At 56.7% G+C, this 25292-nt stretch overlaps 1 protein-coding gene and 1 long non-coding RNA gene across 6 annotated transcripts in view; one reads left to right on the top strand and one right to left on the bottom strand.

Moving 5' to 3' along the window:
* Positions 1 to 25292, top strand: part of LOC107516304 (DAB2 interacting protein) — a 117238-nt gene that overhangs the window by 57894 nt on the left and 34052 nt on the right. Inside the window, exons 1-2 of one of the 5 annotated variants that reach the window (XM_036218285.1) lie at positions 14947 to 15100; positions 15563 to 16013. The exons of 3 other annotated variants lie outside the window; for them this stretch is intronic. In XM_036218285.1, the coding sequence (XP_036074178.1) occupies positions 15844 to 16013 (170 nt within the window). In that variant the 5' untranslated portion in view covers positions 14947 to 15100; positions 15563 to 15843. Of the gene's footprint in view, positions 1 to 14946; positions 15101 to 15562; positions 16014 to 21038; positions 21436 to 25292 lie in introns of those variants that run through there. One more of the 5 variants, XM_036218287.1, reaches the window with a different exon arrangement.
* Positions 16590 to 17676, bottom strand: LOC107516305. The gene is made up of 2 exons (XR_001598265.2): positions 17135 to 17676; positions 16590 to 16922 (listed from the first exon to the last, which is right to left on the bottom strand). It is a non-coding gene; the product is annotated as an uncharacterized LOC107516305 (long non-coding RNA).

The raw sequence follows: 25292 nt of genomic DNA, 5'->3' as shown, positions 1-25292 counted from the left end.
TCTGTCTCCTGTCTTCCCTCTATCTGGAGCGCCTCCTTCTCTTCCCCCTGCTCTTCCTGCCTTTCAAGTCCTCGCTGCTCCTGCCCTGATCCCCCTCACAGTCCCGGGTGGACTTCCCTTTGTTCCACATTTTCTGTGCCGGTTTTCTGTGTTTCGTTATTGGGTCTGCTCCCCGGTCTCGGCCTGAGGGTGCGTGCTGGCTGGGGGTCTCTTGAGCTGTGCTCAGCCTGTCCTCTCGGGTAGAACAGGGCAGTGTCTGGCTCCTTCCCAGCCCTCCAGAACCTCCGGTGAACAGACGCCCTCCCCCTCCAAACAGAGCGGTGCCCAAGCCCATTCATGGGGCCTTAGAGTGAGACCCGTGGAGAGTCACTCACAGGAGGGAGGCTGAGGCCGAGGGTGAGGGACGTATGCTGGGATGGGCAAGGAGTCGCAGGCCCCGCCCGCTTCGGTCTGCACTTGGCTTGGGGTGGGCAGGAGTGGAGGCTGCTCTCCAGGAATCAGGGAGGGCTTCACAGAGCGGCACGAGTAGCGGCTTGAAAGAGGATGAGTTCATCAGATGGCAAAGCGGGGAGGAGGGCAGTTAGGCAGTGGGAACCCCACGAGTGAGCCCGTGCTCGAAGGCTCAGAACCGTTCTGTCCTTTCGAGGACATGAGACTGCTTTGGGAGGCAGGAGAGGGCTTGGCGCTTTGGGAGTGGAAAGCACAGTAGTTCAGCTGGGCGAAAGCAGGTCAGAAGAGCCGGAGTCAGAGGGGCGAGCGTGTGTCGGGTTGGATTAGGCAGAGGACGGGCACGAAGACGACACCTGCCGTGCCACATGCTTTGTCTCCTGAGTGCTCACAGCAGCCTGGGAGATGGGTGAACCAGGTGCCGCGAGGTTTGGTACCTGGGCCCAGGTCTCACAGGCTCGTGGGGGGCACAATAAGAATGGGGACCCAGGGTAGTGTGACTCCAGGCTCTGAAGACCACTGCCTGTTGGGGATAGGGCGGCGTCACCTCTCTGGGGTGGGGCCCATGAGTCTGGATTATTTTCACTACTCCCCAAGCAGGTGTGGAGGCCATGAACAGAATGTATAGAAAAGGTATGGCACGGGGTCTGCCACTAACATGCTGGGTCGCTGTCAGCTCTCCAACACACACGCCCAGGTGCACGTGGCCCAGACGTGCACGTGCACATGGAACTGGGTCGTTCCCCAGGCCTGACAACTCTGTTTAAACGAGGCTGTTGGAAAATGGGTGGAGGGGCAGGCAGCCTGTGGCCAGGCAGCCCAGACTCTGGCCTCTGCTGCCCTTGACAGACCTGGGTCTGTTGCCCTTGCCTTAAGGAGCTCAGGACCCCACCGCAGGTCTCACAGTGTGACACTTGTGTCCATGTCCCACTAAAGGACAGACCTCCTGTGCACAGGGCCCAGGCCTCCGTTCTGGGCCTCCGGAGCCTTGCACACAGCCTGGCACAGAGCAGGGACCCGAAGGTGTTTTCGCCGTGAACGGTACATTGAGCCCCAACTGCGCGTGGGCGCTGCGCCAGGCGCTGGAATAATTAACTTTGGCATGGCACTTCATGACTGACAAAGCTCCTCCAGGTCCCATTAGGAGGTCGATCATTGGATCAGGTATTTATTTCCTTGTTTTCCAAATAAGGAAACTGAAGCTCTGTGCGAGGAGACAAGTAGCCTGAGGTCACAGCACCAGCCAGCCAGGGGCAGAGCCAGACTGAGCCCCTCGTCCTCTGAGCCTGGTACCGGCTCTGGGTGGGGGCTGTCAGCTCTCTCTCCCACCAGAGATGGCGCTCGCAGGCCCACAGAGGCCCCGTATCCGGGAAGCAGGGCCCCTGGGGCTCACCCTCGTCACTCCACCCCAGCAGGAGCAGGGCCTCCTCTGCCACTGCCGAGGACCTGGATAGTGACTGTGGTTAGGGTGAGTCAGAGGCAGGAGAACAAAGAGGACCCTTCCTGCCAATGTGACCCTGACCTTGAAAACCCAGAAAAAGGGAAGAGTTGGCTACTGGCCGCAGGCGAGCGTCTGGGAAGCCTCGGCGTTGTCAGTTCCTGCTGCGAATTTCTCCTTTACCGTCTGACAAAAGTCCGGGGGATGGAAAGCGGGGAGATGGCAGGATCCCTGCTCTTGCTTTGCCTGGCCCCCAGAAGGCACATCCACTGAAGCAAAGACCAGATACTGCCGTGACACGGGCCCGAAGGCCGAGCCCAGGGTCCTGCGGCAGGTGTGCCCCGCTGTGGGGGCGGGGGGGACCCACGACCGAGGAGCACTGTCCTGGCCCTGTTTGGGGTCTCGCAAAGAAGCGGACAGCAATCAGGAGACCCTGGGCACGGTGAGGCATTGCGTCTCTTTTGTCCCTGCTGCGTGCCGGGTGCTGAGTGCGTCCCTGGGAGATGTAGGTCTTGTCCTGTGTCCTGCGAGCCGCCACACAGGAACCGCTGTGAGGCGGTTACAGGTGTGCCAGGCGACCTGGAGAGCGCGTGTCCTGCTAAGGGGGGGCAGCAGCCACCGAGCCATGGCACTGCGTCTTTGGATTTGTAAGAGAAAGCAGAAATCTAAGAGTTTTCGGTGACATTTTCAAATTTCACATCTTTAAATGTTGGCAATTGATTCAAAACTTAAAAATGTCAGACTCCGTGTGGGCTAAACAAAACATGCATGTTGACCAAATAACAGCCCATCCTCTCCAGCTAGAAACCTTTCACATAGGTTGGATAAAACCCAGGTGGGCAGAGGGGAGTAGGCAAGGTCTCCTGCTGCGGGAGCCACCTGCGCAAAGGTGTGGCTGTGGGAATCTGCATAAATGTTTTCAGGACGGTTGGTCTTTGGGACTGGAGCAAAGGGGACTGGAACAGCAGGGCAGTTGGGGCCACGCCCCGTTGTGGAAGCCACGCATGCCTTGCTGAGGGGCCGACTACAGTTGGTGTGAGAAGCTGCTCTGGATAGACCAGATCCCCGCCGAGCCTGCTGTAGCTCTGTCCCCCACCCCTGGCCAGGGCTTCTGCCCAGCGTTGGCACGGTGAACGGGGGAGGCTTTGGTCGGGAAGCACTCAGGGAGGAAAGGCCAGAAGTATTTAAGAGAGACGTATGGGACACACAGGTATCCTGATCCTCAGCCAAGGTGTGTGTGACCTCATGGCTTTGGGGGCTGTCCGTCCGTCTGTGTGTCCGTGACGCGCGTGGCCTCCCCCTGCCCTTTGTGTTTGCTCTGCTGCTGGCTGTGCAGCTCCTTGGGCAGGAAGGTTCTGAACCCTCAGAGGGCGGCGCACTCCCTGTCCTCCTGCCTGGCAGGGGTCCTTCCTTCTTCACAGGGTTTGAACTGCTCTGGCCAAAGCCTGTCTGCGTGTCTTCCTGTTGGGGCATCATTTTCCTTTAATTCTCCACCCTACCTGCCACTCCCTCCATAATCCAGATTTGAGTTTCTCTCTAAATGATCACCTGGCACAAACAGCCGTTCAGATTGTCCTGGCAGTGTGTCTAGCAAACTTTCATTGAGCACCTGCTTGTGCAGGGCCTTGGGCCAGGGATACGCAGGTGACCGAAGCCCGGGGCGGCCAGGGACTGATGGAGGGGACAGACAACGTGGACAGCAGCAGAGTTTGCACAAAGTAGGGCAGGGCGGTCAGAGAGGACGTGGGATGAGGTGACTGCGATCCCCGTGTGCCTGGGTCTGAGGCAGGGGCCCCTGGCTGGGTTCCTAGCCCTGCCTCTTCCCATGCTCGCTCTCTCCAGCCTGGCCGGCTGGCCTGGATGGGGACCAGGCAGAAGAAACAAGGTGTAAGGCAGGCACCTAGACTCCCAGAGGGAAGGGGCCAACACTGGCCAGATGCCCTTTCATTCACTTTACTTTTAAGGGTCTTTTTCAACGTAAAGGTCATTAAGAGTGCAGGTGTAGAGTACCAGATTCTAGCCACAAAGAGAAGTGGAAAGCAAAGAGTGGAATTTCTCCTTCCACCTTATCACTGACTGGTGGTTGGGAGTTTTTGCTACAGATTTTCTGTGGCTTATAAAAAAAAATGATCTACATCTGTGTGCGTGAGAACATGTTGTCCAGCTTAATCTAACCTCGCCAAAGAGCGGAGGGGAAGACGGGCTGTTCTGGCTCACAGCCGCATTGGGGAGGGGGCATGTCGCCGCAGACCCCCTCCTCCCAGCAGTCGCCCCCTTTAGCCCCCAGCAATGGGGGTGCGCACCAGGGAGTTCCCTAGCAGCTTTCCCCAAACTCGGAGGCCAGGGGTGAGAGGGGAAAGGAGGCAGGCTAGGTGGCTGTCTCAGGGTTTCTCATGCAGACAGGACTCCCCAGGGGACCCTCGGGATTGAGTTATTTCTGTTTTTGCTCACCTGTGCTCAGCCCTGGGGACAGGGACAGGAATCAGCTACGGTCCCTGCCTGCCTGGAGGAGCTCCTGGTCTGGAGTGGGAGAGTTGCCTGCAGTAGTGAGACTGTCTCTACCTGAGGGCTCTCACTGGGTCAGCTCCCTCTGGGGCTGGGGCTGCCGAGGCCCTGGAGCCTGGCTCTGAGCGGGGCCTGCGGGGGATCCAGGCCCAGGCGAGAGTGTTTGCCTGGGCTCATGGAAGCTCTTGGAGGAGGTGGAATTAGCAAGGATTCGAAGGAATCCTAGTCCATCATCTGATGGGGCTTGACATACCACCCTGTCTGCAAGTGAGAAACTGGATAGGAAGAACTCAGAAACCGGTGAGATGCAAACCTGGTGCTGTTGTTTTGTTTGGCGTCTGACGTTTTCCCAGTGGAGGCCAGTGTGGATGGAGACACACAGCTGCTTGAGGACCGGGCCCTGCCTGGGGGAAAGGGCATGTGGAGGAGATCTGGCATCCGAGGCCGTGGAACCCAGTCTGGCCCTGCCCGTCACCACCTCAGCGACCTTGAGCCAGGAACCTGGTCCTCTGTAAACGAGGGTGACGAGGTCCGCCTGCTGGTCTTTCAGCTTTGGGACCGGCGGGGTTCTCCCCAGCGTCAGGGGTGATGAGGATATTGATGGTGATGAGCATAGGGACAAGGAGAACGAATGCCAGGCACCATGCCACGTGCTCCGTGGACTGCCACCACTACCACAGAGTCCAAACCATGTCACCTCCCACCTGGACCCTGCAGCCCATCCTCAGCCTCGGCTCCACTCCGCCTTTGCCTGCCGTGCTGATCTTACTGCCCCCGCTTGTCCCTGTCTCTCAGGTACTGCGGATCAGGATCTTTGCCCTCGCCGTTCCCTCTTCCTGGATCGCTCTTTGCCCCACGTCTGTGACCCGTCTTCTCACTTTGCCCAGCCGCACCGGCCGGCACAGCCTCCTCCCCCGCCTCTCGTTCGGCCCTGCCCTGTGTTTCTTCCCCGCATTCGCGGTCACCCGATGTTAACATACATCTACTCGTGTCCTCCCACACTCGACTGAGCCTCGACTGAGCCCCGGGGGAGCAGGAAATTGATGTCTTGTTTCCTAATGTGTCTTTGGCCTCTAAAATGGGGCCTGACAAAAGGTTGGTGAATGAACAAATCAACATATTTAATCTTACCCCATGAGGCAGGCCCGTGGCCACACCCGCATTGTACCGATGAGGACAGTAAGCCCAGAGAGACGGACTGACCAGCTCATGGTCACACAGTTGGAACAAGGCAGAGCCAGGCATCGAGGCTGGTGTCTGTAGCACAGAGCCCTGTCTTAGCCTGGAGATGTCCCCACCTCCCCAGAACCTAGGTAGGCCCGCCCTTCGGGAGAGGCCCAGAATGTGAGGGTCTGAAATGTGGGTGGGATTGTACCTCAGCGTGGGGCCGAGGAGGGAGCGAGGAAAAAACCAGGGGGGATCGGAGAGGGCCAGGGGCAGGTGGGGGACAGTAGTGAGGGTCAGGACAAGGGAGCCTTTGCAAGCGGGTCCCCGAGAAGAGTATCCCTCTGGGACACCACTGCTCCCCAGACGCTACCTGTGTCACCGGAATCCAGACGCCTCGTGCTGGCTCTGGCTCCTGGCACCGGCTGCTGGCACCGTCGGTGTCCCAGAGGAGCGCAGGGCGGAGGAACACACGGTGGGGGCGGGGCGTGCGGGCACGCGCGTGCGCCAAGCCGTGCTGTTTACCTTGTCGTCACGGCTTCTTAATCCGCCTGTTTCTGGGAGTGATGACGTCATCCATCCGAGAGTCTCGACATAGCCATCGTCAGGCGTCCATGGAAGGACTGGGGCTGGCACCATCCGCGTTCCCTAACTCGTTCGGCCAATGTCCCCGAACCTGACCTGGTTCGGGAGTTTACGGTCAGGTCTGCTTCCAGGAGCCTCCCCTTCCGGCGGTGACCCTTAGAGCTGGCCTCATTGTCCCTGGGGAGCCCAACGCAGCAAGCTCCAGCCAGCCAGGGCGCTGTGTTGAGGGGAGGGGGCAGGCACACCCAGGCTCCGCCCTCCAGGGCCCCCTCTGGCTGTCGGAAGAGGCAGATGGGTCACCAGACCCTGTGGTTGAGGGGCTGGGGGGAGTGTGGAGTGGGTGGTCTGGCCCCTGGAGGTGACAGCTGGTGGGAGGGTTCCCTGCAGAGAGGAGGGGAAGGGCTGGCTGGCAGGGCTGGCAGGCCTGGCAGGCGTGCGCTGCTTCCTGCGTCTGGTTACGTGTTGGACCCAGGGATGGGTGGCCTGGGATGGGTTGGAAGGTGGCCGGAAGGTGGACAGGGTTTGGACCTGATCCTTAAGGTGACTGGAAGTGGGAAGGATTTCAATAGGGAGTGGGAACTGGTCAGATCCGGGATTTTAGAAGCAGCCGCCTGGCCATGCGTGAGGGTAGGTGCAGGAGGGCTTCCAGGAGGAGTTGGAGGGAGCTTCCGTTCAGGGCCAGGCCCTGCTTTCCCCTTGTCTTCTAGGGCAAGGGTCTCCTCTCCTGGCCCCTCCCAGATACTCCTAGGAGCTCCAGTCCCCAGCCCTGAAATGCTGGCAGAGTAGGGATGGGAGGTGATGGGGAGTCGAAGTTTAGGGTGATCTCTGAAAAACACTGTGGCTGGACTTGGGCAGTTCTTGGAGGCCCCGGACCCTCCATTCCAGGTTTATTTACAGCCTTGCCTGGTGAGGATGACCGACCCCTGGCAGGGTGTGGTGCTGTGAGGAGTAATACATCGTGTCACACTCGTGGTCAGGACACTTGTTACCCACAGTGGCTCCTCACCCGGGGGTTCCCTGGGCCCCACTCGGAGCAGAGCCATTAATAGCTCAGGCCCCTTGAGCTGAATCCCAGCTCCACTTTTTCCCAGCTCTTCCCAGCTGATACCTAACCTGTGTAATCTTCAGTTTCCATGTCTGTTAATGGGGACAATGATTGTACCTCCTTCCCAGGAGATTTGTGAGGATTGTTTGTTATTTAAAGGGGGAGGGACTTAGCAAAGCGTCCAGACTGAGGAGGGGCCTGAGTTGTGTCAGAGGTGGCCTTGGGGGCCCGGCAAGGGGGAGGGCCATTATCTTCCACCATCATTATCAAGGCTCCCTTAGGTTTCCAACAGCCAGAGGCGGGAAGGGGTGATGGGAAGCCTGGTTGAAAGAGCAAAGAAGTCTGGGTCCCAGCTCCACCATTCCCCGACCTCAGGGAAGTCATCCATTCATCTCTCCCAGCCTCAATTTCTCAGTCCCAGGAAGGAGTGAGAAAAGCAAACATTTCATTTTGCTCAGGTGGTGGTCCAAGGCAGCAGGGGGCGGGTGAGGGGCTAACATATCTGTTAAGACTTCTATTTTCATTTCCTCCAAAACTGAGAAGAATCAGCAAGCATCTGGCAGGGAAATGCTTTGAAAGGGACCCTTCCCAAGCTGAGGATGGCCAAGTTCTCCCACAGAGGAGGGTCTGCTCTCTCCCTTGTCCGCAAGCCAGCACCCATCTTTTTAAATGTGCCTTCACTGTTCCAGCTGTTTACCATTGTCTTTTTGGTAAGAAAACAGTTGGGCAAACATTTCCCAAGCATCTTCTGTCTGCTTGGGTCTGTGTTGGGCCCAGGAGGTACAGGCATGGTTAAGATACTGGCACAGCTATTAAGGGGAAGGAAGGTGGTTGAATTGTCTTGTGTTTAAAGATCTGAATGCAGAAGCAGCTAGCCTGGGGCGAGAAGCCTTGCCTGTAGGACCCTGGGCAAATTATAGGACTGCTTTGAGCCTCAATGTCTTCAGCTTAAAACCCAGGTCAGTCTATGATGATCCCTTCCTGTTCAAAGGCTCTGGGATCAATTTTGGATTATTAACATTCTCTGTCCTCTCCAGGTCGATGGAGGCCTGTGCTAAGTACAGTTTCAGGGCAGAGCCAGGAGAGCAGACTCCAGGGGCAGTAGATGGACCCCGGTTTCGATCCAGTTCTCCAACCTACTATCTCTGACTTTAAGCACCTTTCTTCCTTAAATCTCTTTGAGCCAGGGTCCTGTCCGATGTGAGTGAGTGTGATGGGTATGCCCTGGTGCCCAGGGAACTCACCGGTCATGTTAATGCTGCTGAGAACTTCTTCCCAAATACAGCGTCTGCTCCATGTGAACAACGCACCCCAGGCCCTCCCGCTGTCTTCCCGGGTCCACGGAGCAGAGGGCAGCCAGTTTGTGGGGGCCTCCAGCCCAACTTCCTGGGAAAACAGGCTAGGGAGGCTGAGGAGCCGTAGGATGGGCCCCCACAAATAATTCCAGGTGGGGCGGGGCAGGGGCTCCTGTGATTTAAAACCTTCTTGATTTGAATATGTCTCACTTTATTGAGAAAGCCTTCGCTAACGCTAACGAAACCAACAGTGTAAACAAGATTTGGGGAGGGCCGGGCAGCCAAGGGAGAGAGGTTATTTAAACACACTTCAAAGAACACCCTTTTCTAACATCTCAGCCACACCATTTGCATGCCTAACGATTGTGCCGATTATAGGTGGATTATAGGTGGCCTCATCTGTTGACGGCAAGTTTGCCTGGTTGTGCTGCCTTGTTGTCATCACCCAGCCAGGATTCCCTGGCACGCTTTTCACCAACGAGAACAACAACAATAATAATAGCGCCTGTCATGTTTTGATCCCTTGCGATGTGCCAGGCATCCTACCAAGCACTTGACAGTCATCATCTCGTTTAACCTCAGGGCAGTTCTGTGTCTCAAAGATTCTTCTCTCCCTGTGTACAGAGGATGAGACTGAGGCATAGAGAGGTCAAGTAACTTCCCTGGGCTCACAGCCACGGAGCCGGCCTTTAGGGGAATGACCTGAGGCCTGGCCGACTTGCACTACTTCTCGGGGAGACTTGATACAGCTTCTCTTTGTCTCCTGAAGCTTTCTCTTTCTTATTCGGTCCTCTCAGAAACCCCCTTTTTGCTGAAGAGGAAGCTTGAGACCCTAATAGGGAGTCGAGGGCAGTACAGGAGGTGAGATGGAGGCTCCTAATTTCTCAGCAAAACGTCCCCACCCACCTTCCCACAGTGGAGGGAGCTGCCCCTCCTAGTCCTCCCTGAAGTCTTGAGAGGTCCCGCCTTTAGGCGAGGCTTCCTCTCCTTCTCCCTCTCAAGCAGGGCTGGGCTCAGGCCTCCTGGCCAAAGGAAAGCGTCAGGCAATAAAACAGGTGTGAGGGACACCACATCGTAAATTGCTTTCCATGCGTTGTCATTAAACTGGAGGCTGCACATGAGTGGCTCGTGGGCACATGGAGCCCGCAGGCAGGTTTCATGTGGTCTGAGAAGGTGGAGAGGTGTTTTTTGGTATTTTTTAAAAAATTGGTTACTGATACTTAAATACTCCCTGAGACGTTCACCTGAAAAATTGTGTTTCTGGCTTTTCTTGAAAAAATCGATGTGGCAGCATTGGGCTTATATTCCTGGAGCGCAAGGAATTGGCCTCTGCAGTTCACCCCAGATCCCTTTACTCCCCCAAAGGCCTCCAGTGTGCTCAGCCTGCATTAGCTCTTCCCAGCTACCCCCGGGCAGGGTGGGGAGTATTCCCCTTCTATAGACGATGGCCCTGGTGCCTGAGGGGACCGACTGGGCCACTCCACAGAGCTCCTGGTGAGGCCAGGACTTAAACCTCCATCCTCACTGTCCACTCTGTGTGGTTTTCACCTCATTGCCTCCCAGCCGTGTCTGACCCCCACTGGCCGCCAAGGAAAGAAGGAAACCTTTCATAGGCCTAACGACTCAAAAATAACCAACAGTGAGCCCGGGGAACTGCTCCTGTCTCCCCCTCTCCCTTTCCACCCTCTTCAAGGCCGGAGGGGACGTGGGAAACCTATTCATTTAAACTCAATTATTTTCTCGAAGACAGAACAGAACTGAACTGGGTCAATGCTATATTTGCTGTGCTCAGCTGTTTCCCCTGCAACACCATCACCCACCGGGTGTATTGCTGGGCTCTGTGCCGCCAAGCTCACCAATTATAACTCCATATCGGCGGCCATTCCTTGGCAAGCTGGGTTCAGGAACAGAGGATTGGCCTCGGCTCGTCCACCCAACAAGCTGCAGGAGCAGGGTCCCAGGCCCAGGCTGCAGGTGGGGCATTTAATGTCCAACACCAGTCTGCGGTGGGAGTGCTTCTGATGGTGGAGTTTCTGCAAACCGGAAGATAAAGCCTCAGAGAAATTAGGTGCTCGCAGGACAGGCAGGCCTTGGAGTTAGGTATGACCAGGACCTCGATCGCTAGCTGTTGTGACTTGGGACAGAGTATTGGACCACTCTGTCTCCTCATTTGTATAGGAGGCAGGAGAAATCGACACACCTCTCAGGACTGGGCTGTCGTGATATAAACGTGACGCTATGCCAGGGCCCTTCCCGGGGTGAGCCCGTCTGCTTACTCCCTTGCACAGTGCGCCCGGGACAAAGCTCAGCGGGGACGCAAACCTCAGGAGGAAGAGGATGTGCCTGATGTCCTCCTCTCCGTGAAACCTCTCCCAGAGCCCTGCACCCAAACCGGAAGTGTTGCCCCAGCAGCCATTCCAGGGCCCCTGTTGTGCCAGGCCCTGCACAGGATGCTTTCCACGGCCTCCTCTGGCCTCCCGTTAAGTGTTTTTGTTGGGCACTGATGTCTGTCCGTACCCCTCCCCCACCGGACTGCCAGCTTCTTGAGGGCGGAGACCGTGTGTGTCTTGTTTACCTGCTTGCATCCTGGGAAGAACACAGAAGTGGCATTTCTAGGGGCAGGGCTTAGGGATGAGGGAGCTTGACCCCCAGCTGAGCCCAGCGTATTGTACAGTAGAGACCAGTAGCCACAGGCTCATCCGCGGGGAACTTCCCCGCTCCCTTGCCCCTTGATAGCATTCAGTCCCTGGAACACCATACCAGGTGTTGGCCAGCTCTTGGCACTGTGACAGCCAAGAAAGAGAAACGCTGACCATGTCTCACTGCTTGTTTGAGTAAATTTACTCTATATTTTTCCAAGGAGGCGTCACATGGGTGGGAATTTACTCCCCCTGAATGCTTTTTAAGCGAACATGTGTCACTGTCACTGTGGGGGAAAAGGTTCCAGGATCCTCTGCCAGCTGAAGTCATTACCACAAGACACTGGTCGGGGGCCTGGCAGATGGGGGTGATCCAAACCGTGGGGGTGATTCAGACTGGAGGGTGTTGGCAGGAGGAGGTGGCCGGAGGGGCTGGAACCTGACTGGCTTAATGGGAGGGAGTAGGGGATGTGAGCAGGGGGGGCTATCTGAGCAGGTGAGGACGGAGGGAGTTGGGAGGCTGCGGGCCGATGATAAACATTAATCACTTCCTACGCTGGGAAACAAGGTGAGTGGGGCAGGCAGAGAACAGAGGCCCTGGAATGGTGAAACTGGCAGCTCGGACCGGGAAGATAGGCTGGGGCTGGACTGTTGAGGGGCCCGAATACCAGCTTCACCAGTAACTAGCTGTGTGACCTTAGGCAACTATTCAACCTCTCTGTGCTTCAGCTTCATTTTAGTAAAATGCACAGTGAATGTTTCTTTGGAGGATTAACCGAGGTAATGTATGTAAAATACCCAGCACCAGGCCTGGCGTGTCGCAGGTGCCAGGACACATTTGTTCTTTGTCGACGATAAAACCACACGGGCATAAATGTGCTCACGTAAGTTAACAGCTGGGGCGCCTTGAAACTGCTATCCGGAGCAGGCCCTCAGTCTAATAGCAGATGTGTTTCTCACCTTCAGCTAAGTACAGCCACGGTCTCTTCAGAGGCCCTGGTCCATGAACAGCCAGGTCGTGGCTACTTCAGTCCCGCAGACTCCTCCTGAGGCCAGGCTTACAGCAGCACCCTCCTCCAGCTCAGGCAGTTCTGGGCAAGCCAGAGAGGGCTTCTGTGCGCCTCCCCCCCCCCCCCCCGCCCCGCCACAGCCTCTAGAAAGAAGAGGGCCATGGTCACAGGAAGGGTCTTCCCTCCCAAGACATGAGCATCTCTCTCCCCAGCACTGCCTGGAAGTGCCCCTCCACAGTCTTGGGGCTGGCTCTCTTGCCTTCCGGGAAATAGGAACCTTTTGAGGGAGGAGGGTTCCAGAGAGCCTAGCCCAGTTCTCAGATCTCACAGATGTTGAGACCTCTGGGCTCTGAGCTTGGAGAAAAGACTGACCCAAAGGGTGTCTATGTCCATCACACGTTTACTGAGTCATTCCTGGGACCTGAAGAACCAGAGACGAGTAGACCCCCAGCTGCACCCAGGAGAAGGGGAGGCAGGCCAGGAGTTCAGGAAGACAGAGGGAGCTTGTGAAAGGCTTCCTTGAGGTAGAGGCTGTTGATCTGGGCCTTGAAAGGCGAATGAGAATTGGCAATGGGCGCAGGAGGGAAGATCAGTGGGAGCAAAGGTGTGGCCTGAGCAAAAGCTGGGCATGCATGGGGAAAATAGAAAAGGAGGTCCTTGCGGCTGGATGGGATGCGATGGGTGTAGAGGTGAAGAGCATGTGGTGTGCATGGGACCTAAGGGTTAGGGAGGCCTCGGTCACTAGAGGCGCTGGAACCAGGAGTGCCTGGATCAGCCTCCGAAATTCCCTCAGCTACACGTGGGCAAGGACAGTCACTGTACTCCCTCTGTGCTTTTATATATTATTCAAGATGGCTCTGGAAGGAGCTTGCAAGAGGTCACAGTCCTCTGAGATGAGTCTAGAAGGGTATGGAGAAAGCAGCTCGTTCATAGACAGCTAGTGAGTGTGAGAGCCTGACTTGGGATGTTCATCTTTTGACCACGTATCCAGGCTTATTTCTTCTTAGCTTGCAACCTGTGACAGCTGTCTTGCAGAGCGAGAGACCCTGTCATTGGAACTCATTTTGTTATAACAAGATATTAGAACTGTGTGGATCAACTAGTGGAGATGGCTTCTTGCTGGGAGAAATCTGGGAAGGCTTCCAGGAGAAAGAGGTATTAGAATTGGGGTCGGGGAGACGAGAGGGGATGAGTGATAGGTGCAGATGATTGATTGTCAGGAGTGAGGCACATTTACTTACAGATGAGGCTGGGTTAACTGGTACAAGTGATTGAACTTCTGTGGACTTGATTTCTTCGTCTATGTAGCAGTCACAGCATCTGCCTTGCCTCTTCGTTGCCATGATTGAGACCACGGAGGAGGCTTCTTTGGGGCCTGCACTCTGGAGGAGGTGCTCCAGGATGTGCTTTGCTTCCTCTTTCCCCATTGTCTTGGCTATTCTGAGAGCCAAAGGGGCTTCTTCTGCCCTAGGGCCTCTCCCTGTGACTACAGCCTCAGCTCTCCCCTTTTGAGACTTATTAAGACATCGTGTGGGCTATGAGGGGTAACCTCACCTCAGAAGGAAAGGAGCCACTCTAAGTAAGTGCACCTCTGTCTAGGAGGCCCCTGGGATTGGGGGGTGGGGGCTGTGGGGACTGTTGGATGACCTGTGGTCAGGATCACCTGTGCCCAGAACATCTGAGCCCAAGAAAGGACACAGCAGGGGATGGAGTGAGTTATGGACTTGCCAGGTTGGGGGCTGCTGTGGACCAAAGACCTCTTCACCAGCCCTGAGGTGCCCCAGCCAGAGTCCTGCCTGCTGCACACAGTAGGTGCCTGCCAGCCCGGTACTTAGTAGGAGCTCAGTTGTTTGCCGAAGGACTGGAGTAGGCAGGATCCCAGGCGAGGGCTCTATGCTCCCAAGGCCTCTCTTCATCTGAGGGGTTGGATTCCATGTTCCCATTGCTTCAGGAAGTAGTGCAGCAGCCTCCCCAGTGGAGGCTTCCAGGCCCTCCGTCTGATCAGCCTCTCCAGGTGGTGGCTATATGACTTTGCTGTGCCTTGATTGGGATGGGAAAGGGGGTGACCACTTCAGCCAAAAATGTAGAGCTGGCTGGGTATGCTGTTTCCCATGTGTTTCGGTGAGGACCAGGTGAGTGTAACTGGAGAATGAAGCGCCAGGCTGGATGGGTGGCATTTGGGCCCAGTGGCTTGACTGGGTACTTGTCTGCCCCATAATGGTTTAGTGGTGTTTTCAAACCTGGGTAGCTTTCTCGGTCCCCTGCTTGTGTCCCAGCGCTTAACCCTCCCCCTCTCCCTGCCCGCCCAGCCTGGGATATAGGTGCTTCATTAGAGCAGGAGACCTGGCCCACAGAAACTTGAACCCAGGACTGCTATCTGGGAACTCAGTTCTTCCCAGCAAGAGGACCGCTCTCTAGTCTCGAGTGGGGACGGGGAGTCCTGAGTCTTGCTTCCTCTCGGCCCTGCTTCCTGGTGACTGTGGTCGGCAAGGTCTGCACTTCCGTCTTTGTTCCGCATTTTTAAAATATTTGAATGGAAGTGCAGAGAAGGAGGGTGTTTGTCCCGGGGGTGGCGTCGCGGGGCTCCCCGGATGCCGCTTTGAGCCAGACGAACCCGGGTGGGGCCTGCGCAGCAGGCGGCAGGGGTGGGCCGGGCCTGTCTCTCCCCGTGATCCGAGTGGAAAGTGATTGCATCTGGGGGCAGCTGGCTGCGGAATGTCGCTGGCCGCTGGGCCTGGGCAGGGAAGGGCCTGCGGCTGCAGGTGGGCCGGCCTCTGGGGGTGCGGGGGCGGGGCCGGCAGCTTCCCGCCCGGAGAGCGTGTGGGGCGTGGCGCCGCCCCAGGGAAGCCTGGAATGCTCCAGAGCGGCGCTGGGGGAGGAGGCTTTGGCGCCGCCCCCAGCTCTTCCCGTTACCCCCGCTCCCACCTACACTGCTTTAGCCATCTCGTCTCAGATCAGCCAGAAAGATAAAGGTTTGTTCCTTCACCACTTCTGTCCGTGCCTACCTTGTGCCACGCACTGGCCGGAGGTGTGCCGGACCTGACATTCTTACGGTGGGGGAAGGGGCGGGCAAGCAAGGTGATTTCACATCAGTGCTATGAAGAAAATGAAGCCGGGTGATAATTTGGGGGCGGGGGAGTTGCTCCTTAAGCTGGAGTGCTCAGGAACGGCCTGGCCTAAGAGACAGCACTTGATCCGAGACCAGAATGAGGCAAAACCAGCCTTGTTTAGAGCCAGTGCAAAGGCCCAGAGGCGGGACTCCGGGCCGGCTACGACCGTGGGCGGGGCCACCACTTTAGGGGAGGAGCCTGGAAGGGACTTCTCCAGACTGAGGCTCCGCCAGACCCAGAGCCTCGAGCCCGTGAGCCTGTACCGCGTCCTGCTGCCCTGGGAGTGACCCTTGCCTGTGGCTGAAAGCGACTCTTTGTTTCCAGGCGTCTTTCTAGACTTTTTGGACCTGGAGGTTGTGCCATGTGGTTACCTGTATGGAAGACTGTAATTTTCCACTTGTTCCCTGGAGGACCCGGAAATCTCTAGATGTTGTCACCGCTGTTTTTCTTAAGTCATTTGTGAAATTTCAACTTGGAAGACAGATTCAACGTGTGCTTTGCGGGAAGGGGAAGCCTGCCTGGGCACGCCTCTTAGATGCCAGCCCTGGCTGAGAAGTCCCCCGATCTGGCCAGGAGTGGCACCTGGGTGCACACCATCCTTGGGGATGAGCCTCTGTGGTCTCGGACTTCTCAGTGACAACCTCGGCAAGATCCTGGGCCGGGCCAGAGGATCTGCTCTGTGGAGGCCCCGCCATCCTCAAAAGCTGGATCTTGCTCCTGGGCACCTGCTGCCCAGACCTGGGGCAGCCGAGAGGCCAGGGCACCCATCGCCAAGGTCTGTGGGTGGCTCTGTGGGAGAAGGGGTGAAGGAAGGGTCCTCCCCGGTGGGTGGCTGGGCCTTGGATGGGAGACTGGTGGAGGGCATCAGGCTCAGCTCTGGGATCCTACCCGCCCTCAGGCCAGGGCCCCCTTGGCGTGAGGAGGTGGTCAACGACCAGCTCAGTCCCCAGCTGGTCCTGGGGAGCTGAATGGAAGACCCCCTCTGGGGCTTGGGAAGAGGAGTGAAGGTCGAGGCTGAGGTTGCTAGGCTGGCTCCTTTCTCTTCCTTGGAATCTGGCCCTGCCCTCTGGGAGCTTTAAGTCTTGGGCTGGAGCTGGGGAGGCCCAAGCTAACAAGACTGTGAGGAGCCTGGAAAGTGATCTGGGTCCAGGGAACTGGTGGGGTTGGCAGGGTAGGCTGCGAGGAGGGGGCTTTGACTCTAAGCTCCTTTGCCAGTGAGCCCTTGGCCTGCTGTTCCTTAGCCGGGGGCTGCCAGCACAGGTGAGGAGAGGGGCCGGCCGCTGGGGCTCTTGGAGAGAGATTTAATAATCTTGGCCTGGCTCTCTGGCGGTTAGTATTGCAGGAGAGAAGCTTTACTCCTAAAACTTTTATTGATCCAGACACTAATAAAAAGTAAAGGGTTTTTCGAACAAGGTTTTTTCTTTTTCTTTTTCTTTTTTCTTACTAGAGCAAAGAACATCAGAGCCCAAAAACACAAATTTGTTTTCTTCCGTCGCCCTAGATTTGGGGGCCACAGGGATCGGCTTTGTTCAGCCGTCGCCTTTTCAGGGAGCCTTCCCTGACTGCGCAGGCTGCAGTCACCCCTCTTTTCCAGCAGTTACCCAGAGCCACCCCTCGTGCATCTGGTCTGTCCCCTCGAAGGGCTGGGGCACTGCAGAAGCCTCACGTTCGTTCACCGGAGACCCTGGGAACAGCAAGAGTCATCTCCTTAGGAGGCAGCAAAAGCCGGACTCTCCTTAGTGTCTTTTTGGGGTCGATTCCTTTGCTCCCAGTTTTTACATATTTCTGTGCTAAACACTTACTGGGCTTTCACACTCTTACACCATGCCAGGATCCCCCATCCGCCTTAGGACTCAGTAACACAGCAGACATTACCCTTGTCCATACAGAGCTTACCTTCTGGCAGAAGAGACGGGTCATCAGAAGTAGTTGCAGGTCGGGTGGACACATTCCCCCGCTGAATTGTAAGACAGGGGTTTTTGTCTGTTTTGTTCAGCATCTGGATTCCCAGTGACTAAAATGGTGCCTGGCCCATAGTTCATGCTTAATAAATATTTGCTGGTCAAACGAGCAAGGCTGTGAAGGAAATGAACCAGGTGTTCTAGTTGGGAGTCATGGGGGTGGGGCGAGACCTGTCGGAGTGGGGCAGTTGGGGAAGGGCTGAATTCCAGAAGACACCAAAAGCCGAGGGAGGGAGCAGCAGGACAAAGTCCCCAAGGCGGGAAAGTCAGGCTGCTGGTGGGGGTGGGGGTTGCCCGATGAGGTCAGAGGGGAGGCGGCCACTCCTGCCTACTTCTATCTGTGGAGGAGTTTGGATGTTTTCAGAGAGCTTGTAGGGAGTAATTGAAGGGTTTCTAGCCCAGGCGTTTATAATCTGCTTTGCATTTCTAAAGGGTCCCTGTGACTCCCTGGTAGGCAGCAGGGGGTGGGGCGAGGCCGCCTGGGCAGATGCAGAGGAGTGGACCGGGTGTGAGGGTTTTAGAGGCGGTATCAGTTGGACTTGCTGATAGATTCTGAAGGCCAAAGAAGGGGAGGGCTCCTGGCTTTCGAGGCTTGGCTTTAACTTCTAAGATGGAAGCTCCACTTTGGACATTGGACATTTCAGGCTCGAGGTGCTTGCTAGGAGGCATCCTAGAGGAGCGGAACTCAGAGGAGGGGAGGGCTGCAGACAGAAACCTAGGAGTCTCGAGCACACTGGAGCTGTTTAAAGCTAAGGAGTGCATGAAAGCACCAAAGGAAAGTGTTTTACTGAAGGAGAGTGCCCCACATCTGAGCCTGAGAAACTACACCTGGAGGGAAGTTCGTGCAGTACCAGGAAAGGAGTGGAGAGCAGTGGCCCGTGAGAGAGGACGGTAGCCACAGAGGGTGGCGGCCTGGGTTTCAGGGAGGGAGGTGGCTGTCCTCCATGTAGTAAGGAGAGGACAAGGCCTCCAGGGGAGTCACTGGGGTCAGGTGTGGTGTGTGGAATAGCAAAAGGAGGTGAGGAAGAGGAGGCAGCAGAGTCAGCGAATCACGGGGAGAGCTGGCCAGCCTAGGGAGCTGAGGAGGGGCCGTGAGGGCCTCAGATGCTCTCGTCCCCCTGGTCACGGTTCACCAGCTCACCTAGTGGGGCTCAGCCTTGGTCATGCATCGGAATGCTCTGAGCCCTTTTTCCTCCTCCCTCTCTTCAGGGCCTGCGGACTGCCCTGTAGCCTCTCACTTTTTCTGGCTCCCACATCCTTCCCCCTCCCTGCCCCATCTGTCTGTGGTAAGGCCCCTAAGAAGAGCATCCTGGAGCTGGGGGTATGGGGAGGGTGTTTTCACTTTGCCCCAGCAGAGCTAGGTTTCCTGTACACTAATGGCTTTGCTCTGGAAGGCTCCCTGTTGTGTTTGACCTCCCCTAAGGCTTGTCTGGCTGTGGGAGTTTAGTAGAATGTTGTTTGGTTGGGGCTGTGGGTGGCAGTGTAGAACTGGGGACATCCTAAGTCCGATGGACTCCACATGGATTCTCAGTGTCTGCTGAATGAATAACATTCAGATGTCTGAGCCTCGTGGGCTCCCAGGTGGTTTTGTTAAATACTTTCTCTGCACTGGTTAACTGGTGTTTTTACCTCTATTATCTGCAGATGGTAGTGTGTTTTCTCATTTTATACATGAGGAAACTGAGGCTCAGGAAAGTGAAAGGACTTACCCAGAGTTCCACAGTTGCGGAGTAACACACCTGGAATTTCAACTCAGGCTTGCAAAGCACCACATCAGGCCACCTCTCACTGACTAGCCCCGTGGGTGCTCCCGAAGCCCCCAGTGTCCCGCCGCCCCTCAGGAACAGCGGCCACGTGCTCTGCCAGGGCTACAAGGCACTCCTACTGCTTGGCGCCCGTTTCTTCTGGTGCTGCACACCCCTTCCCTCCCCTCAGCGCACATGCGGGTGGCTTTAGGCTCCAGGAAGGTAGAAGGAGGAGGCAGACCTTGCACCTGATCAAGCCTTGGGGGCTCTTGGGGCTGAGGGAGGCTGTTTGTGCAGCAGGTGTGAGGTGGCTTGTGTGGCTGCTGCACAGCTAGCTCCCCACGGGGAAGTGAGCTCAGCTGCATCACAACCCCTGGGAGACACGTGAGGTGGAGAGGCCCACCCCACAGTGGGGAGTGGGGAGACTGAGACCCAGAGAAGGCCAGGGTGGGGCTGGGCTCCACCTGGAGAGCTGACGCCTTATGCCGCCTCCTGACAGGCTGTGTGGCTTTGTGCCCTTGCTTCCTTCCCTTCCTGCGTCCAGCAGACCCCAGTTAGCCTGGGGGTGGGGCCGAGGCAAGTCTTATTTAGGTTTCAAAAGATTTGGGCCATAGCCCAGCCTTTCTCCTCCTTTATGGCCTCTGGCCTGGCTCTTTCTGGGGGTGGCAGGGCATCTTGAAGGTGCTGCGAGGGTGGTCTTGCCTAGCAGTCACTGAGCTTCCCAGTTGAACCCCTTCCTTTTTAAAAGAAGAAACTAAGACCCAGAGGAAGAAGTGAGTTGCCCAGGGTCACTTCCAGGACATCGGTTTCCAGCTTCATGGGCAGCGTACCCTGGGCAGCCTCCTTCAGTCTCGCTGACTGGTCTTTCTTAAGTGCTCACTGAGCCAGGGTTTGTCTGTAACTCACTGAACTCCTCACAGCCACCTAGTGAGGTTAAGTACTGTTAGTATTGCACGTTTTACAGATGGGGATACTGAGAGGCCCAGAGAGGTGACGTGACTTGTCCAAGAGCACACAAATTGCAAGTGGCCCAGCCCAGATTTGAACTCTTTCTGGCTTTAGAGTCCGTGTTCCTAACCACCAGGCTACATGGTCTCAAGCTTACCTGACTGCCAGGCTCCATAGAAACAGAATGAGGGTGATACATCTTTGAATGACCGGGCCCCTGCAGTGTTAGGCCTGAGCACTGCCCCTGGCCTTGGCGTTTCTGATAGAGGGTGGCCATAGAGCACCTCCTGCCTGCCCAACCCTTCCAGATGCCAGGAAATGGCCCATCTTTCTTGGAGGGCTTATTAGACCAGGTGCTGAAGCACAGGCAGCCAAGTCTCTCCTCCTCTCCTCTGCCCACCCTTAGAGCCTAGGGGCCCCAGGAGAGCCCTTACGCCTGCCTCCTCCATTCTGTGGACAGTGGAAGGGCCTTGGCCAGTTTGCCTGAGCCCTGGGCTTGGAAAGAGGGCTCCCCTCGCCAGGGCTCCCCTCGCCAGGCCTCCCAGAGGGGACCGAAGGCCTGAGTGTGACATCCTCCAGTCCTACAAGGCTGGCAGACCTGCCTCTCTCCCTGCCCACTCCCTTCCCTCCTCTCGAGTCTCCCCTTTACCTGGAGTCATCTGTCTCCTCTCACGTCTAGCCAGATGTCATGATTTCCAGTTTTCTCATCTAAGAAGGGGGAAAGGATAGAACCGCCCTTACAGGGTTTTGAGGCCCAGATGAAAACCTAGTGTTGGGGCACCTGTGACAAATGATTCCTCCTCATCACCTTCATTTTCCCTATGAAGGAAAGGTACTGGTGGCTGAGGGACAGGTAGGGCGTGGACATCAGGCTGGGGAAAGCTGAGTGTCTGAGACAGGGAGGGAGCAGGCAGGGGAGGGGACCTCACCTGGTGGGTTCTAGCTTTGATGCAGACTTCGTGTGTGAAATCCCCGGCGAGCTGGGAGCCTCCTCCTCTCTCAGGTGGGGTCAGATAACGCCTGTCTCGTGGAATGGTTGTGAGGAACGGTGACATGGTGCTATGAAGTGTCAGGCGCTACGCTGGGCATAGAGTGAGTGAGTGCTTAAAAATGGCTATTCTTATTCTTAAGATCCATTGTTTTGTGGATCTTTGGGACCTTCGAGTGAAATTTAGGTTTTTACTATTGTGCATTTCATCTAAAGTCTTCCTTGGAAGCCCAGTGCCTTCAATCTGGTCATGATTTCACGTGATTTTTGTTTGTTTTAGGTCCCGTTACCTGTACAGAAAAAGGAATCTGTGCCTTTAAGTCCCCAGCTAGCCCGAGCGGGACACTGGCCCTTTAAAAGCACATTACAGAGAGTTGGAACTTAGCCTTTGTTTAACTAGTCATGAATAGTCCCAGCGGAGAGGGCCAGAGTGGTCTGTCCAGGACCAGAGCTGAGTTGGACTGGCTGGGCCCAGGGAGCAGCAGGCAGCCAGCTGGCTGGCCTGGCCCTGTGGTTTCCAGGACCTGGTGAACTTTTGGGGCACACTGAGGGATGGTGAGTGGCCTGAATGGAGGTTGAAAGGAGGGAGGTCAGGAAAGAGGGAAGGAGGGAGGCCGCCCGCCTCAGGGCCACCAACCAGTCTCTTGGGCCCGGGAGATCGAAGTGATGGGCGGGAGCTGCCAGCCAAAGGGGAGCTGTCAGAGATGCGGGCCTTGGGAGGGGCTCAGGAATTCCCAGGGATGGTGTCTCTGCGCCTCTGCGGACATCTATGGCCAGCCTGGAATGTGGACGCAATTAGGGTAGTACCGCCAAAAAACAAGAAACCAAAAGTGCAGTGGCTGTTTTTAGTTTTTGAAAAGAGAGGAAATCGCTGTCAGCCGCTGCTGTCTGAGAGCAAGCCCGGGTGGCCTGTGGCGGACCTGCTGGGGAGCCCTCACTGCTGGAGGAGCTTGGCCTTTGCTCTGAGTCACCCAGCCCTGCGCTGCGCTGGGCTGGGCTGGGCGAGGCTCTGCTGGGGTTCGGGCCGGGAACTCTCCCCTCCAGCCCCGCAGTGGGTCTCCTTGGTCCCCCTCCTCCTTCCCCGCCTGTGTCTGCTCCCTGATCCCTCGGCCTGCGGCGGGGCAGTGGTAGACCAGGAAGGCTGTGTCTGGGCCTGGAGTGTGTTTTGCTCCAGCTTAAATATTTGAAACCAGTCAACAGGAGCCAGGTCACTGTGATGCTGCTGCAGTACTGGGGAAGTACCCCGTCTCTGGGAGGTCAGGAATTTGACTGGTTCCAGACTTTGTTGCGGAAGGCTTAGGAGCAATGAATGAGCTGCCTGGCCTGTTGCAAGTGTCTCTTGGTCCTAGCCGCTTTCACTCTCACTACTGGGAGCTGGATCTGATTCCTGCCAGTTAAGTATCCTTCTCACCCTTTTCCAGACAGGGGAAATATTTGCCCAGGGGTTACACAGGAGGTAACAAAGGCAGGACTCGGTATAGTTCTGGTGGCTCAGGGTTCCTGTAAGTTGCTTGAAAGTTGGTGCATTTTGTAGGTTTGGTGAAACCCCGAGGCATTGACAGGCAGTGCAGAGCATTTCTAGTTGAAGCCCAGATGCCAGGCCACCAGCCCTGACTGTGAACTGTGACCTCGGGCAAGCTGCTGGACCTCGCTGAACCTCCGTTGAGCCTCCACTTCCCGGGGTACATAGGAATGGGTGCATCGGGGCAAACCCCGGAGGGAATTGCCAGTTCGGCTGGGGCACGAGCCACGGAGGTGGTGGTCAGGGTTTGACAGATAAGGAGGACTTAGCTGCTGGGTGCGTTCTCAGTGGAGGTGGGCCGCCTAGTGTGACCGGAGCCAGATGGGACTGAGCAGGACTGGTGTGGCTAGGGTGGGCTGTACCTTGGAAGCTGTATTTAAAGTGTATGGCTTTTTTGGTCGGAATCCCATGGGCCAGGTGGCAAATGACAGACAGGACTAGCGGGAAAAGAGCATGGGCTCTTGGAATCTGTCACACTCCCTGGGCTGTGGAAAGGCCCTCCAGGTCTCGGAGCCTCAATTTTCTTAACTAAGTTGGGTGGCCGGGCCACCTGAGGGTCAGATGTGTGCGGTCTGTTAAATGTGGGGCCAGCGGCCGCCTCGTGCACATCCCGGGTGTGCCGAGCGAGGCAGGTACTGGAGAGCCACGGGGGCCTTTGATGCACAGTCTCTGTGCGCAGGAGGAACTCACCAGTTACGCCCGCTTTCTCTGACATCACCTCTCTGAGTTTCTGCCTTTGCTGATGGCCCGAGAGCCTGTGACTCGCTGACACTACCCTCTCCTGCTATTTTATCTCTGTCGAGTGTCCCTAGCTGTCTTCTGCTTCCTGCCAGTCTGGGAAGCAGAGCTCTGAGGCCCCACTGGGACTTGCAGATACCAGGCTTTGGGAGCAATGAGGGGTGGGGGTTCCAAGGTCCCCAGGCTCAGTGCTGGCATACTGAAGGTACTCAGTCACTGTATACCGGGGCACTGGACTCAGTGGCCCAGGCGTGGGGGCAGGGGGAGGTTAGTATAAGGAAGCTCCAGGAGGTCTGGCAGGAGGTAAGCGTCGCCCATTTGTCAGGCGAGGAAGCTGAGGTGCAGGAGAGGCCAACCAGAAGCGTACAGTCCCTCGGCCACGAGCCCATTCCCCTTTCTGTCTCTGCTTCTTGTCTCCCTGCGGCCACAGAGCCCCTCTGTCCGAGGTGGTGGCTGGAGCTAAAGAAATAGCAGAGTTGGAGATGAGCGCTGGGGCCGGAACCACGGGTGCGAACATTTGTTCCCAGATGTGTCTGTTTTTCCTTAAATAGGGACTTTGAGGTACCTACTTGAAATGGCAACTCCCTCCAGCCCGGTCTGGGCTGTGGTGGGGTGGAGCAGCTGAGGTTCTCCGGGTCAGTTGGCAGGGGCTTTTGGAGAGCCCCCAGGTGGGGCGGGTCTGGAGGGCTGCCTGCCGGGTGGCCTGAAAGGTGTCTTAGAAATATTCGTGGGCCAGGAGCATCCAGGAAAGTGACCCCCGATGGGGCAGAATGCCCAGGAAAGGCGGGGCCAGGGCTGGCCACAGGGCTTGCTGTGTGGCAGGTTCCCCCTGTCGCATCGAAGATGCTGTCATCGCCATTTTCCCAGTGAGGAAACTGAGGCATACTGGTTAATGTGACCAGAGTCACAGCCTTGTGTTTATCTGTGTGTGTTTCTAAGGAAGGGGAGGCCTCTCCGCATTCAGTCATCAACCAGCACGGTCCCAGGAGCTGGAACTATGTTGACACGTGACTGGTCCTTCGTTGAGGCAGGAAGCCCAGTGCCCAGGGATAGGGGAAGGGCAGTCCCCAGATCACCTTGTCGCCCTAACATGAATGCCTGCACGGCCCCAGGAGACCACATGGCATGGCTCCCGGGTCTCACCCGCAGGGAAGAAGATGCCGCGTCTGCCCCCCGCCCTCACATTCTGTGGGGGTGCCAGCGGAGCCTAGGAAGGCTTCCTGGAGGTGGAGCGCTGGGAGGAATTGGTAAGGCAGAGGAGAGGGGCAGTGGCTTGCTTGGGGAGAGGAAGTCATTGGTTTTCAGCGCATTTATTTTTTGATTTCATCATCCTTCCCCACTTGAGTCATGAGTCCCCGGGGCCTGGAACAGCTGTTGGAGGTGTTTGTGGCCCCAGGTGGGGGTGGGGGAAGCAGTCAGAAACCAGTCACATGCCGGGGCCCAGGGAGCGCACGGGCGTGTTCTCACGTGTGAAGAGGAGACAGCGCGTAGGGAGCCTGCAGGGAGGGAACACCTCCGCCAGGGCCTCGAACCCTTCTCCGGAGCTGTCCCGGTGGAGAAGCTGGGGACGGGCAGTCACGCCGAGGGCCCGCACTGTGCAGTGGGGTGTAGTGCGGCCGCTCTGGGGTTTGAGTTCTAGGTGCTGTGCCCCTGGGGCTGGGGGTGGGGTGGCCTTTACTCAGGGCGACTGAGGGGGACTTAGGGTTTTGGGGCGTCGCCCTCCCTAGTTTTTCTGAGCCGACAGGCCAGGCTTGGTGCTTTCTCCCGGGGACCGAAAGGGGGCGGAGAGCTGTCCCTGCTCAGAAGCAGGAGGGGCACACGGCCCTCAACTCAGTTTCGCTGTGCCCAAGTCTCATCCTATTCAATAAGTGTTCCTCAGATTCTCTTCTTTTAAAATTCAGGGCACTTTGCTGTTCCACTGAGGTTTATGAATGTTTAAAAACTGCTTTGCGGTCCCCAAAGTAATTTGACAAGTCTGACAGCTATTGATTAAAAACCCAAAATTATTCAGGTTGCAGGAGGACTTGGGGGATTAGACGGAAAGTTTTTTTGTTTCTTCTCTTTCCATGTGCCCTTTGCCCCCTCTCTGCTCCCCGTGCAAAAAAAAAAAAAAAGAGAGAGAGAGATAAGTCGTGGGGAGGGGAATGCATTC

This window comes from Rousettus aegyptiacus, unplaced genomic scaffold, assembly GCF_014176215.1.
Source record: "Rousettus aegyptiacus isolate mRouAeg1 unplaced genomic scaffold, mRouAeg1.p scaffold_m13_p_3, whole genome shotgun sequence".
Lineage (NCBI taxonomy): Eukaryota > Metazoa > Chordata > Mammalia > Chiroptera > Pteropodidae > Rousettus > Rousettus aegyptiacus.
This window is presented reverse-complemented; position numbering and strand designations above follow the sequence as displayed.